Source organism: Rissa tridactyla, chromosome Z (assembly GCF_028500815.1).
Source record: "Rissa tridactyla isolate bRisTri1 chromosome Z, bRisTri1.patW.cur.20221130, whole genome shotgun sequence".
In the NCBI taxonomy this organism is placed as follows: domain Eukaryota; kingdom Metazoa; phylum Chordata; class Aves; order Charadriiformes; family Laridae; genus Rissa; species Rissa tridactyla.
Genome location: NC_071497.1, coordinates 45,259,933 through 45,275,196, shown reverse-complemented (window position 1 = coordinate 45,275,196; position 15,264 = coordinate 45,259,933). Strand labels below are relative to the sequence as shown.

General features: G+C 40.7%; 1 protein-coding gene across 4 annotated transcripts in view; it reads left to right on the top strand.

Moving 5' to 3' along the window:
• The window catches only part of LOC128902316 (transducin-like enhancer protein 4), a 99,169-nt gene extending 84,177 nt beyond the window's left edge, over nucleotides 1–14,992 (top strand). For 3 of the 4 annotated variants that reach the window (XM_054185084.1, XM_054185082.1, XM_054185086.1), the window contains 12 exons: nucleotides 467–586; nucleotides 1,149–1,202; nucleotides 1,857–2,009; nucleotides 3,242–3,374; nucleotides 3,613–3,806; nucleotides 3,999–4,075; nucleotides 7,839–8,088; nucleotides 9,173–9,420; nucleotides 10,312–10,459; nucleotides 11,054–11,204; nucleotides 11,527–11,603; nucleotides 13,272–14,992. In XM_054185084.1, coding sequence (XP_054041059.1) covers nucleotides 467–586; nucleotides 1,149–1,202; nucleotides 1,857–2,009; nucleotides 3,242–3,374; nucleotides 3,613–3,806; nucleotides 3,999–4,075; nucleotides 7,839–8,088; nucleotides 9,173–9,420; nucleotides 10,312–10,459; nucleotides 11,054–11,204; nucleotides 11,527–11,603; nucleotides 13,272–13,379 — 1,713 coding nt within the window. In that variant the 3' untranslated portion in view covers nucleotides 13,380–14,992. The remainder of the gene's footprint in view (nucleotides 1–466; nucleotides 587–1,148; nucleotides 1,203–1,856; nucleotides 2,010–3,241; nucleotides 3,375–3,612; nucleotides 3,807–3,998; nucleotides 4,076–7,838; nucleotides 8,089–9,172; nucleotides 9,421–10,311; nucleotides 10,460–11,053; nucleotides 11,205–11,526; nucleotides 11,604–13,271) is intronic. The other variant, XM_054185085.1, reaches the window with a different exon arrangement.
• Nucleotides 14,993–15,264: the final 272 nt, after the last annotated feature.

Below are 15,264 nucleotides of genomic sequence, written 5' to 3'. Positions count from 1 at the left end.
TTTATTTGCTAGAAATCTTCATTCAAACCTTTGCCTGAAGTGTGACTTACCTTGAGCCACCTTGTTCCTCTTGGTTTACACAGGCAAACACACACACACACGCGCTCTTCTGGGAGTATTGATTTAACCCTGTATATTTGTAAAGGAAGCAAGCCAAAACCAGGCCAGTGCACAAAATGTATTCACAAAATGGTCCAAAGTAGCTCTACATTCCTCCCGTTGACACTGCAGTAGCAGCTATGATCCGTCGGCTGATCGCCTTTATCTGTGTCTTGCAATGCATTGCGCAATTTTAATACAAGACACTTGCTGAGTAGCTATCGCCGATTAAAACCCAAAGTGCTATCTGTAAGAACAACTCCAAATCGTATTGTTGGGTTAAGTTGTATTGAGGGATAGTGACAAATGAACCACTGTTCCGAATGAGCATCTGATGATGTTTTCTTCATCTCTTTTCTGACTGCAGAGCTCTTCGGTATCTCCCTCAGCCAGTTTCAGAACAGCAGAAAAGCACAGAAATTCAACAGATTATTCCTCAGAGAGTAAAAAACAGAAAACAGAAGAGAAGGAGATAGCAGCTCGTTACGTGAGTATATTGACTACTTTGTGCATTGCTGAACTTAAGTGTTCCTCTGTAATTTCACCTGATTCCTGCTGCATAACTAATTTTAAAATTGAGGATCACATTTTTAACAGGTTTGTACTGCCTGCCTCTAATGTCTGTGCTGGGTGGAAGGTTTCAGAGTGTAGGATTGATAGGGTTTTTAACAATATAAGTACAGAGCACCTGGAAGGTGTGTGACAGGAGGACTGAGCGTTAGGTAGGCTGGGACTTGCTGGATCTGGACTCTAGCTTGGCTCCGCTTCTCAGTGCAGTGCAACTTTGGATGAGGATTTTCATCCTGTGTCCTTGTTCACCAATGTGAAAACTTGGAAGAATGCTACAGCTGTGACAGCCTGTTAAGCGGAAGCCCTATAGGTGACTTAAATATTATAATTGTCTTACAACATAAAGGTTGGTAAAAGTTCATGCTGTTTTGCATAGTTGTGAGCAGCCTTGCATTTCATTGCTTTATTGTTTCTTAGTATTTAAGAGACATGGGGATATTAAATGAAAGTTTCTAACACATTGTGACTTGTCATTGCAGGACAGCGATGGCGAAAAGAGCGATGACAACTTGGTAGTTGATGTTTCTAATGAGGTATACACAGTGGTGTTTTTTCTACCTTACAGTGTGTGCGTGGGGGGTGTCTTCAGTGGTTTCTGTGCATATTGGGTATATGAATAAGATTACAGCCTTTGCCTCCATAAAGGAGCTTGAGATGCCTGAGGGAATCCAGTCAGGTCATCTTTCTTTAGAATGCAAATCAGATCTGTAACACTTACTTCTACAAAGGACGTTTTTGTTTCTTGTATGAACCAAAAGTCTGCTTGAAATATTTGAAGCCAGCCCAGCACAGCAGATAGGGTGCAGCTTGTAATGGTATCTGTTTTCTGGTTCACTCTGGCCATGACTTCATTTGTGAACTTTATCAGGTCAGCCAAGTGCCTCAAACCTTTTCAATCTGTCACCTGACAAATGAGATTTAATTGCTTATTTCAATATCCATGGATTTTTAACATTATTTTTCATGGTTAATGGCATCAAATTTTAAGGCTTTCCTTTTTTGGGGAAAAAAAACTTTATCTTTCGTTGTCCATCTCAATTTTACAGTTTTATCAGCTAAATCAATTAAGAACTGAAGTAAGATGTCACTTTTTATGACAGATCTTCATTCATAAGTGAGAATTAGTCAAGACAACCACTAGTGGCTAGTATGGAGTTTTTATACTAATCCACGTTGCTGATATTTAGGATCCTTCCTCTCCCCGGGGGAGCCCAGCACACTCTCCACGGGAGAATGGCTTGGACAAGACTCGACTGCTGAAGAAAGATGCACCGATTAGTCCGGCGTCTATTGCGTCCTCCAGCAGTACTCCTTCCTCCAAATCCAAAGAACTTAGCCTTGTAAGTGTTTCAAAATGCACTTGACCCATGATCTTATGCTGAAGCAAGTACTTACTGGCTTTCTGTCTGGACACAATTTGTGTTTCCACAGCTATCAGTAAAGACCTATGAAGCATCAATTTAAAATTCGTTTAATTTATCTCTTCAAGGGAGTTTAATAAAATAGTAAGGAGAAAGTCCACAGCCTTTTTTTTGGGATAGGAAGAGGTTATTTTCACCGGTGGTGTGGGTAGGTGATAGATGTGCTGTGCCGAGAGATGTTTTTCTCCTCCCCCATATGAAAAACTGTCATTCTGAGAATAAATAAAAGTACACAGGGGCTCCTTGAGCTGTTTTCCTGTGCTGTGGTTTATAGCAAATTCAGTTCCCGGCTTGGATGTGATTTGGTTGTTAGCTTTGTTTGAATTACCAGGCCATATACAACAACAATAATTTTTATTTTCTATCTAAAAAGTAATCTGTCATTTACAAGAGCCTTCCTTGACTTGCATCACAAATCACAATGCAAAAAGAAAAAGAGCTGCCTGCAAGTCCAGGGGTGTTCTTTCCTTTCCTCTTTGTGACCACAGTTAATCACCTTCCTGACCTGCACAGTAACTCCCCTTTCAGTTCTTCACAAGTCAGGGTACACGATTATTTAAAGAAATGAAAAAAAAAAAGAAAGCTTAAAGTGAAATGTCATGCTCAGGAAAGGTGATGTGGTTTGCCAGATGAACAAGCTTGTCACAACAGTGGCACTGTACAGTTCCTGACTTTATACCCATCACTGTTTCCACCCTGTGTTTCCAGCACCACGTTGGGCATGAGTTGTTGGTCAGTTGTGGGGGTTTTTTCTTCTCCTGGTGTCCACCCAGCAGTGGCCTCTCACAGAAACTCATAAAAGCAATTGGAGCGGGTCCACCATGAGCTGAGTGAGACTACCAACAGATTTCACATATGCTGCCAATGTAATTGTCAGAAGGCAATGATTTTCAGTCATTGACCTCATTCTGAATCATACGGATGCCCCCAATGAGGAAAGCTGTGAAGGCTGTAGTTAATTCCCCAAGCCATTGTGTCTTTTTCAGTGTCTCTGCAGCTTCTCTTCATTGCCAGGGACCGTTGAAACCAAAACCCGACAGCTAAATATCACTAATCACACACACTCTGGTTGTCGTTGGCGCTCTTTCCAACCACTACCTAAAATAAAATAACTAACAAACTGTCTTCCTTTTTTCCTTTTTGGTGATTAGAATGAGAAATCTACCACTCCTGTGTCTAAATCAAATACCCCAACTCCACGGACTGATGCCCCAACTCCAGGCAGCAACTCCACTCCCGGACTGAGGCCAGTGCCTGGCAAACCCCCAGGTGTGGACCCACTAGGTTAGTGTCTGTATACGTCAATGGTGTGAAACCGTGGCCATTTGTCCCTAGCCAGGCTATCTTTAAATCTACAGTGATGAGGCAGTATATTACAGCCTATTAAACTGTATGCTGAGCTGGTTCTTCAGCACTCTAATACAGTGTGGAGAGAGATATATTTTACTGTTCGCCAGAATCATATTTCACCTGATGGGTCTGGGCTGGCTGTGTGACTTCGCTCTTTTTTTCCCCTCAATAGCTTCAGGTTTAAGGACACCTATGGCAGTACCGTGTCCTTATCCTACTCCGTTTGGGATTGTGCCACATGCTGGTATGAATGGGGAGTTGACCAGCCCTGGAGCTGCCTACGCCGGTCTGCACAATATTTCCCCTCAAATGAGTGCAGCAGCTGCAGCAGCAGCAGCAGCGGCGGCTTATGGGAGATCTCCGGTGGTAAGTGTTTGCCGCTAGTGCGTTCAGTGTTGAGAGCAGTGTCTATCAGATGTAAGACCTGCAGGGTTAAATGTAGCTCAGTCTCTTTGTAATATGGGGGGTATGCTATTGGAAAACACGAATTAAACAGTCTTCCTTTGCCTAACTCCATCTTTAATACACCTTTTTGTTTTGCTTGGGGAAAAACTATAGGTTGGTTTTGATCCACATCATCACATGCGAGTCCCAGGCATCCCTCCCAATCTCACAGGCATCCCAGGAGGAAAACCGTGAGTAGCAAATATTCAACTTTAAAAGTCAGTCATCTGTTGAAGTTGTGTTTCCTTGCTGGTTGGAGTTCCCCTTAGTTACTGAAAACGATTGTGTGAATAGAAATAAATACAACTATTTGGGAAGGGCAGGAGAAACACTGTTTAATCTTAAAGTTGCATTTGCAAATTTATTTTGAAGACTAATAGCAGCCGACAAGGACTGGTTGATATAGAGTAAAGGAGACAGAAATAAATGGAAAAAGAAGCTGAACTTCAAGGTGTTACTTGCTGAATCTGACTGGTTGCTCTTATATGGAAAGGCAAAGTGGAACGGGATCTTGGCTTTCCATCTCTACTATACTGTGCTCCTCAGTTTTCAAAAATGATTTATTTGTTCACAAAAGCCTTGCAATTACTTGCAAACTTATCAGCTGCTATAAACAGCAAGCAGTGTGCAGAGAAAGGAACACTGAAATGTTTTGTTTGATTGAAAATACTGGAAAGAATTATTGCATCATAACATTCAAATTCATCCTTGATGGAACTGACTGTAAAAGGTGACCTGCTCTACCAGACTTCGTTTGTTGTGAGCCTTGGAAAAAGAATTACACACCTAAGAAGAACTCTTTGCTCACATCCCTCTTGAGTTAGAGAGGGGAAAAAATAAAACAGTGATGCAAACCATATTGATCCAGATTTTATGGAAGGGTCCTCCATGACCACTTCTTGCGTGACACTTGTGGGAAACTGTGACCAGCTAATATTGGAGAGTTTGAAGGGCAGGGGATGTTCGTGCCATTCCTTCTCTCGGTCTTGTACGTATGAAAGTGTTTGTGGAGGATTGACTGGGGGGTGGTCACAAACTTGCATGCCTGTGAGTAAATGTGGACACCTACCTGCCAGTGAGCTTGTCGAGATGCAGGATTCATAACATATCGTGGTGACGAGCAATCAGTCCTAGTGCCTGTCACTCCTCTTGTCCATATGTGTCACACAAATCGTAAACCATGGCCAGGTCTCTCAGATGTTACACGCTAGTTAGCACCTCAGGTTGACTTTTCTACTGGTTGCGCTGCCCAGTTCGGTGGCTGCGTAAGGTGAGTAGGGAAATTGGTGTGCAGCAGCTTCTGGACCAGCTGCTTGCATTAAAAAAATTTGTGGGGCGCAGATCTTCATCCTGCACCTGCAATGAGCACTTGAAGACGTCTTGTCATGATGTTCAAATGTTTGCTGGGTTCAAACTCATCCCTGGTGGAGTCAGTCGCCCGGAAGGAAGCATGACTGGCTTTACCAGGCTTTGCTTGCTGTGGTGTGAGAAATGGCAATACTAGGGGTGTGGAGACCTCCCTGCTCACATCTCACCTGTGTTAGAGATGGGGGGAATAAAACATCAGGCAAACTGAAATCAAACTGGTTCGATTCCGGTGCATCTCCAAGGCTTTTGAGTGTTATTGATGTATTGATGACTGTTTTAAACATTTAAATGTAACTGTCATTTGTCTGCCGCAGGGCCTGAAACCTTTGAAATCTGTGGTTGTTTTAGCGTGATTGCATTGATTTTTCTTCATCTTAAGTGCGGTACTTTTCACAGCTATCATTCAGGACTGTTGCTTTCTCGTTTACTCTTCCTTTTCCCTTAGAGCGAAAGTTGTGTAAATTCCCCGCGCTGTTGAGTGTCTGTTGAAATGGAGCAGGCAGCGTGTGGCACATCAGGGATCTGGCCCCTAATACCTCTAATTTCACTTTGGAGATATATCCAAACGCTGAGGATTGTACAGTGTATAAGTAGAAAAGGTAGTTAATGTGAAAAGAAGAAAAAAGTGCTCGCCAGGTGTTTATAGTGTCAGATATTTGTAAGATATTTAGAGTACTTCAAATAAGCAACATGTGGTGTTAGTTCTCAGAGTGAAAAAAAACCCCAACCAGTCAGCCATCACAAAACCAAACCAAGCAACAAAGCAACAGTTTAAGTACATGTGCTGGTATGGAGTAATGAATGGAGTGAGAATAATGTAGTCACAGGTCACTCCAGATCTAAGCTTTATTTCTGTAATTGTTAAATAAGTTCCCAGTGTACTTCATAAGCATGCTAAAAATCACTTTGGCTGATAAAAGTATCATGGCTCTACAGAGAGTGACTGCATACGGAAATCAGAAAAGATGACAATGAAGTTCCACTTGTTTTGTTAGAGATTTCAGGTGACCATTGTCTGCTTTTTTCAGTACCCTACTGCAGCAAACAGGAATTAGGGAGATAATGAGAAAGATATTTCAGATTTCTGCGGTGATAATCAAACCCTGATTCTACTTATATAGGCAGTTTGCTGCTTCTGACAACCACAGAAATGTGTCCTACCCTTTCCTGAACGTGTTTAATGTCAAAAAATGGAGAATGATGATATGATCTGTCACTCAGACCTGCCAGAACAAGAAACAGAGCTCAGGATGAGAAGAGCCTGTAAAGCTCTGGGAACAGGGCAGAAAGGTGAAAATGCAGTTGCATTTTGTCCCACTGAAAATTATTGTTCTAGTGTTAATGCACTGTGAATCTTAAATAACAAATTCAGTAGCTGAATTCTGAAGACTGCCTTCTTCAGTGACTTTGAAGCAACAATTAAGGAAGTGATCTTACTAAGTATTCTCATAAAATGACTTTTTTAATGATCTCTTCTCATCCCACCACTGTGACAATGGATTTTCATCAGTTCTACGGTGATTTTTTTAGGTCTAAGGAAATTAAGGCCTTCTGTTAAGCATACCTTGGTCTGTGTAGGTGAACCCTCTTCTGGACTTGGACACAAAGTGTGTGCTCTTGTAATAGATGTGATATGTCAGGTAGCATCTCAGAACAAGACAATTTCACAACCTAACTGTTCTCCCTGGGAAATATTTTGAGATGAAGCTGTTGATAGGTTATTCACAAGTGGCATAACTGGCAGTCACACAACACATTCTTTCTCAGTGAGAGCCCTGATTCTGGCAAGAGAAATTGGGATTTGTATTTGTTGTGTCAGGTCCACACACACAAAAAAAAAAAAGGAAGAGGGGGAATAAAAAAAGAAATGAAAAAAAAAAAACAGAAAAGAAAAAAGACAGCAAGCCCAAAAGAAGGAAGAAAATTCCAGTGCATTTTTGCTGGTCTGTCATGTCATGTCACGTGTCAGCAACCGTGCCTTGAGGGCTTAACTCCTTGGCGGTGGAGGTTTCGCTGCACCCTCAGGTGCAGTGCTGGGCAGTTTCGCGCAAGGGGCGGGGGACCCGCGGTGCGGACGGGGCAGTATGGCAGCAGTCCAGCTGAAGTTTGCACATTACAGTCGGGAAAGGAACAACCAAATGTCCCCTGGCAGTCAGCTACCTGCCACGCTCTGCAGCAGCCAGCCAACTGTTTCTGTCTTCCAGGGGAACCTGACCCGACCTTCCGTCCCTTCTCTCCATGCAGTGGTCTCCCCGTGCCCCAAGTTTAAGATTAGTGTCATGTGTCCTTGCTCGTGCCAGAAATCATCATTGCATGAGTTGTAAAAGCTCATTTGATTGTTAGATGGTATTTGACTTTCCACATTGAAAGAAGAGTATACCTAAGTTTATGCTTTGAGTGCTGTGCTATAGATTTCTTATGATTGAAATCAAACAAATGATTTCTTCTTCACATGATTAGAAAGATTGCAAAAGGAGATGAGTGCACAATCTGAATGCCCACAGTGGAAACACACCTTTAATTCCTTTTTCTTACGTAGGCTTGAAGAAAAACTTAGATCACACCTGGATCTTTTTTTCCCCTCAGAGCATACTCATTTCATGTAAGTGCAGATGGCCAGATGCAGCCGGTTCCTTTCCCTCCTGATGCCCTTATCGGTCCAGGAATCCCCCGCCATGCCCGTCAGATCAACACTCTGAACCACGGGGAAGTTGTGTGTGCAGTTACCATCAGCAACCCCACGAGACACGTGTACACGGGTGGGAAGGGGTGCGTCAAAGTCTGGGACATCAGCCACCCTGGCAACAAGAGCCCTGTCTCTCAGCTGGACTGCCTGGTGAGTGAACAGCCTTATACGTCAGTGGAAGAAGATAGCAGGTTGTGTTAAGATTGAAATGATACCTTTAAGGTACAAAAAACAGTGGCTATCTGAGTGCTGTCATTGGTGTCAAAGCTCGATACTTCATTTGTAATTTTGTTGTTTCTTTTAGAACTGAGTTTGAAGTATGTTCCTTGTCATACTTGTGGGTTTTTCCCCACAATGAATCAAAACATCTTTAATATCCTAAAATTGTATTGGTAGGGGGAGAGATCAAAGACAGCACAGCAAATACTGTTTATAAACTTTGACATTTGTTGGCAATCTTAAAGCTTGATATCCTATCATGCTAAAAATTGCTGTCTTGCCACTGTATTCTCAGAGAATATTTGAAGATTGTGTCATGTATTTTGTGTCTGTGTATGTGTGTGAATGCATTGCCCTGTCTTAATGTGACAATTAAAAATATCCCTGAGTGTTATTCACAAATGATTTGAATGCGCTAACAAGATGAACCATTGTTAGCAGCTTTTCTCGTGTCATTTACCAGTTCTTGGTAAGATGTTGCTTCTTGTTACAGATGCAGTAAAATGAGAACTGTGCAGCACATGTAGACATATAATGAATTGCTACACAAGTTGCTACACAAATGAAGAAAATTGCCCAAATGTTTTCCTCTGACATCTCTTAGATGGTGGCAGCAAGTCTCACTGGAACAGGGGGGCGGGGAGCGTGCAGGGAATTTGGTACTCCCCCATGCCGAGAGGTTAATGTGCTGAAATAAACAGAGTATGAAAATGTAACTTTCTACACAAGCTGTCGAATACAGCTATCTTGAATTGTTTTGGGCTGGGTTCAGGTCTTTGCGTTCTGATGCTAATTAAGATTAAATATCTCTCACTACTGAATTTTGTAGATCAAGTTTAAGTACTTCCCTAATGTCATGTAATTTTCTGGCATTAATACACTTTATCATTGTCATAAGTATAAATGGCTCATTAAAACCAGGAGGGAATACAATACTTTTATGGATTTCTGCTCTCATGTTAATGCTGTTTTCCTTTCCTCATGAGTAATCTCTTGATGGCTTCTGTCTCCACAGAACAGAGATAACTACATCCGTTCCTGCAGATTGCTCCCTGACGGCCGCACCCTGATTGTTGGCGGGGAAGCCAGCACGTTATCCATTTGGGACCTGGCAGCTCCAACTCCTCGCATCAAGGCAGAGCTGACATCTTCTGCTCCGGCTTGCTATGCCCTAGCTATCAGCCCCGATTCCAAGGTCTGCTTCTCCTGCTGTAGCGATGGGAATATTGCAGTGTGGGATCTGCATAACCAAACTTTAGTAAGGTAGGTCGACAGAACTGGATCATCGGGTTCTGAAGAGTTAATTAGACACAGCCTTATATACTCTTCTGTGTACGTATGCTGTTTTCTTTGTGGCGTCTGCGTAGCTGCTTCCAGTATTTCATTGCTGGGCAATAGCTGTGGTAATACCTTGACAAAAGTCTATATAATTGTTTATAGGTTTTGAGAGCTTCGTAATTCCGGGCCTGTTGAGCAGCCCGTAACTATAATTTCCTAAGATCAGTTGGTGTTGACACTGCCGTAGGTTCTTTGAACAGATGGTTTTCTTTGTGTCCATGCAATACTCTGTGCTCACAACTCCGGTCTCTTGAATTGGTGCTCCACCAAATACGTCTTGGGTAAAGAAGTGTGTAAATTACTGCATTGCAAAGTTAGCATCTTAGGAGTATGGGTTGCTGCTCAACACTGATGTACAGTAAGCTAGGAACCAGTCACACAGAGCTTCTCTGTTCACTGTACTGTATGTTATTATATGCAATATATCAGTACTGCAAGGAAGGGCAGGCATTTACTCCCTGATGCTCCCATTTAGACAGCTCTTTTTTTTCCAGCTTTGTTGGTGACCTGCAGATTCTTCTTAAACTAACTGAATTCTGACGATCATGCTACATTCCTTTGTGGGGAGTGGGGTGTTTTCACTCAAATAGTGGGTATCACACAGTCAGCAGCAAAGATCCCCAGAGCATCTGACTCGTAAAGTGTGCTCGTAAATTAGTGCTTAGCTGTCTGGCTTGATTGCTTCATCAATTCATCACAAAACTCACATGGTTGGCTGCGTGTCAGGTACTGGAAGAAAAAGAAAGTATTTTGTATACATGCTCAGAACTGACTTTCCAACGTGAGAATGTGTGTATCTTCCTTCAATATTTTCAGGCAATTTCAGGGCCACACGGATGGCGCGAGCTGTATTGACATTTCTAATGATGGCACCAAACTATGGACAGGAGGTCTGGACAACACAGTCAGGTCCTGGGATCTCAGAGAAGGGAGACAGCTACAGCAACATGACTTCACATCGCAGGTTCGATGTCAGAAACTTTGGCATGTTAAGAAAAATCTGTCATGGTTTTCTAAAACAAGCACTCCTGGTTTTTGCTTTTTTTTTTAGAAGAAAAAAAAGCAGGCTCAAAGAGAATGCCAAAGAATTTTTCACTTAGTCTCACACCTTTCTTTTTTTTTTTTTTTTTGACATGGCAGCTAAACATCTTTCTGGATTATGACTATTTGACAGATTAGTACTTCTCCCGCAAGAGTAGTGGAGAATCCTTTTTATAAAAGAATTGCCAGATTAAAGCGTTCCTGTGTGCAATCTGTTCCTGTTTCTGTAGATTCTTGTTCAAAAATATTTTACAAAAATATTTTTAAATGCTGTCAGATAAGCTAGGACATTAACTTTTATAGCTTGATTCATTGCTTTGCTATTACAGTTTTAATTGAGCTTTGTTTACATGAACTAATTTAGCTTGATTACTATAGTAATTGGATTATCATGTTTTTAAAACTGTAGTAGACCAAAATGTGTCTTTGCATGGTGTTAACAGTGTAGCAAGAGTCAGTTTTGAATATCTCAGACTCATTCCTTTACTGATTGAAGCATGTGCTGTGCTAATTCCAGATCTTCTCACTGGGCTATTGTCCAACTGGTGAGTGGTTGGCAGTAGGAATGGAGAACAGTAACGTCGAGGTGCTGCATGTTACTAAGCCGGACAAGTATCAGCTGCATCTTCATGAGAGCTGTGTTTTGTCACTCAAATTTGCTCACTGTGGTAAGCAAATCTTTCTGTGCCAGTGTTTTCCCTCCTGAGAAATTCTTTCAAGATTACCCTTAAGTGAAAGTACAGGAGTAGTTAAAAATTAATGTTAAATTTAAGTATCAAAATTATTGTAAAAATACTATATGACTACTTTTTTCTGTCAGCCGCTCATGTTGTGATTGAACATCACAGTGCAGTCAGACGAAAATGTGACTGTTCTTTGTGTATGTTTTCCATTAACGTGTGAGTGCATTGTTTTTATGATTAATCTGTTTCTTGAGGTGCATTCCTTGAAAACAAAGTGCAACAATAACACTTAAACAATCTGTTGCAGGCAAGTGGTTTGTAAGCACTGGAAAAGATAATCTTCTTAATGCCTGGAGAACACCTTATGGAGCCAGTATATTCCAGGTAATAATCTCCTAAAAGCTATTTTCCACATACATTACAGTGCAGTAGAGCTGCACATCTCAGGGTCTTGTCATTAGCTTAAGGAGTTTTTAAATGGAAATTCTTAGCTAATTACTGTGTTCCTTTAAAACTTTGTCTGTGGTTAAAGAGAGATACCCTTTTGTCCTTTCTAATATTTGAGTAATTTAGCTCTTTAAATAAAGTAGCCCTTTAATCTGAAATTGGTTTTGATACCCCCCTTTCTCACCTTCTTGTGCGTCTGGCTGTAGTACAGTACCCAAGTCGTGGTGTTAGGTGGGCATTCACTGAAGGTCCAAAATGTAGCTAAACCGGTGAAAGTCGTGTTCAACAGATGTATTTTTCTTGGACGAGATGCGTAAAGTCAGTGGACTGGAGGGGCAGACGCCTGAGCTGAAGACTGTATCCTTACGGAGGAGGCCCATGGCGTGTAATGGGAAGTTGTAACCTTTCTGTAGTCTTTAATCCCTCTGTGCCCAATATTAATGGCACTTCAGTGGCCAGGAAAAGGAAAGTGGGATTTTTGGCATGTCCTCCTCTTCTTTCACCTACAGGTACTTCTAGGCTGGTAATTTTTTTAATTAAGTTAACTGGTGGTCAGGTTTAAATGGTCAGGTCCCACCTGCACTGATACCTGCCATGTCTCCACCTTTGGGGAGAGCACAGTTTGCCTCAGCATGAGAAAGCTGAGGTCTGAGTTTTCTTAGTGGAGGCTATTCAGATCTGGAACCACCTCCCAAGCCCAAATCATCCTAACAAGAACACATCATCCTTAAAATTGATTTCAAAACCCCAGTGCAGCTTTTTTAATGAGGGGTAGAGAAAGAAACTTCCTGTGCAGTGCAGCAGAGGTTTCTTGGCAAAAACTCAGCATGATTGGTAAGTGTTTAGCTCTTGCAGAGACAGACATAAAAGAATGCGGAGATGTGTAAAGAAAACTAAGATGTGTACTAAAAGAGCAAGTAAAATGTGACAATACGCATCATCTCAAAAAAAGGCAGAAAAGCTGGGAGAGACAGAGCTACTGCGTCCTGGTGTATCCTGTCTTCCATTCACCTGCTGTACACTGTTGCACATCCTGTTACACTACAGTATCTTTTATATTTGCATCGTCCCTGATACTGGAAATTCCTTTATGCAAGGCTTTTGTCTTCTGTGTTGAGGAAATAGTAGGAGGAGATGCAGTTACTTCTGTGAAGTCTCTTTGTTTCATACCTGTGGGTGGGTAGGGCTTTTGTAGTGCTTCTCCATACGGATTTCTGGTTTATAACAAAAAAGGAAGGGAAGAAGAAGAAGAAGGTGGCTTTTTGTGCATTTTTATGCAAAAGCTAATGTATAAAATATTAATAAACGCTCAATGCTTGTAAAGTGTATAGAAAGAACTGCTTTTTGTTTGATTGATGGATTGTCTCTAGGTCCATAACATTCACTTTCTGCTGGTGTTTTTTATTGCCATAGAACTTTAGGTAGAACAAGTTTGGAGAAACAGTCTTGTAACAAAGGCTGCCACTACAGTACTGGTATTTAAATGAGCTTTCGGTGTATACCCTCTCTATAAACTCTTCCAATTAATCTTCAAGCCGTTCTGGATTGAAGGGCTGGAAAGACATAATTTTCTTTTTTCTTTATTTTTCTTTTTGTTTCTTGTAGTCCAAAGAATCCTCATCTGTGCTGAGCTGTGATATCTCTGTGGATGACAAATACATTGTCACTGGCTCTGGGGACAAGAAAGCTACAGTCTATGAAGTTATTTATTAGAGACAAATCTGAATGCAGACAGAACTCCTTCTCCTAGCACTTTGCTGTATATTCCTTTTTTTTTTCTTTCTTTCTAAACTGAGAACTTAAATGCTCATCACAGTTGTGGAATTTATTTTTACCTTCTTAACTTGCTATTGATTTGTGAATGCTCATTAAGAACTTGTGATACCAAATTGTCAGATATCTACTTGGAAAAAGATGGGATAAGCATACTTAACAGTGAACTTGACTCTTTAATTATGTATTATAGCTGTAATGTATTTATTTTGTTTAAAGAAGGCTTTCTAACAATGAACTGACTAAATAAAGCTGTCTGGCCCGGCTTTAGTTTAAAACGTGCATTGTATACTTTGTGTTTTTGCAGGTGGATAAATTGGGGATCTTGGAGAAGGATGTTCAGGAAATAGTTAAAGTTACACTAAATAGACTTGTAGTTTCTATTTAAAAAAATAAACTTTGTTATATTTTTTAGTCCTGTTCTTGGATGAGACCTCTAAGTGTTATTACAGTATAATTATTTGGTGGGAAGATGCTGTATCTTAACTATTTTAGACAGTCTTGGAAAATTAGGAAATTGCAAACTGTAGCCAGTACTCTACATGCCTGTGATGAATGGCAAATTCAGTTCACATCTAAATTAAATTCACTTTTAAGTAAGAATGTGCTAATTTATATATTTGCAATGTTAATATAGCATCTTGTGTACAGATTTGTTCTCAATGCTTTTCTGTTGATAAACATAAAGCATTTTGGTGTCAAGCTAGGTTTTTTAATATAAACACCTCTCTTTGTTATATTGTAGAGAGTACAATAAGTTGCCTCAAAGAATCACCTTTGTTACTTCTGGAAACTTTTGCAATGTTTCCTTGAAAATGGGGATATGTGTCTTTGGGCAATTTTTCAATTACAAGAGATTATGAAAAATATTTGATATGTTCTTTGGAAACTGCACTGAAATAAGAATGGATGCCTACCAATATACAAACTACAAAAGCAATGACCTCCGAGGTAGGATTTACAAGAGTACTCATTCCGACATACAAAAAGGAATGGATTCTCACTGGGATAAGGACTTGCTTTGTTCGCCAGCAGTTCAATCCAAGTCTTGATTGGATGTCCCTAAAACGGACGCAGACTGAGCCATTGTGCCAGAGACAACGTGTTATCTTTTTATGTTGTTGTTGTTGCTGTTAAACTATGATCTGTGACTTTTTTTTTTGAATGCTTTAAAAAAAATCTTTAAGTCTGTGGATCTGCTGATGTACAGTGCCTTTGCTGCTATGGATCAAAATCAAAAGACCCGTGTAGATAAATCTTATTGTATAAGTAGAAAATTACTTAATTTCATACTAGAAATGGATTGATGCTGCAAGTTAAAATGGACTGTTCATTGAAGTTCCAAATGTGGTAGCAAAAAATGGTGTCTTAAGTGCTTAGTGTTTGATGTCATTAACAGTTTCGTAATACTCTACATTGTAGAAAGATTTTGATACTAAACTGTGTCATTGTACATAGTTCTAATGCATTGTATTGACCACCAGTACTTCTATAATGGTAGATTATTGTTTGTGCATTCAGACTTTTAAGCATTAAACATAAGTAACTTCTAAGATGCATTTTTCTATCTTTTTTCCCCCCCTCTCCCGGATTCTTTTTCTATGTGATAATCTTGGTTGTGTGCTGAATACTGTCTGTAGGGACAACAGACATTCAGTCACAGAGCACGCCACTGCGGATACCTCGTGGTTTTGTCACTGAGAGACAATGTAGAGTTTCACAAAGTTTCTTCTGAGCTGGCAAAATCAATGTTTTCATAGTTTCCCAAGTTACCTGACTGCAGTGATTCCGAACTCTTGGAGGCATCAGCCACAAGACTTTGCCG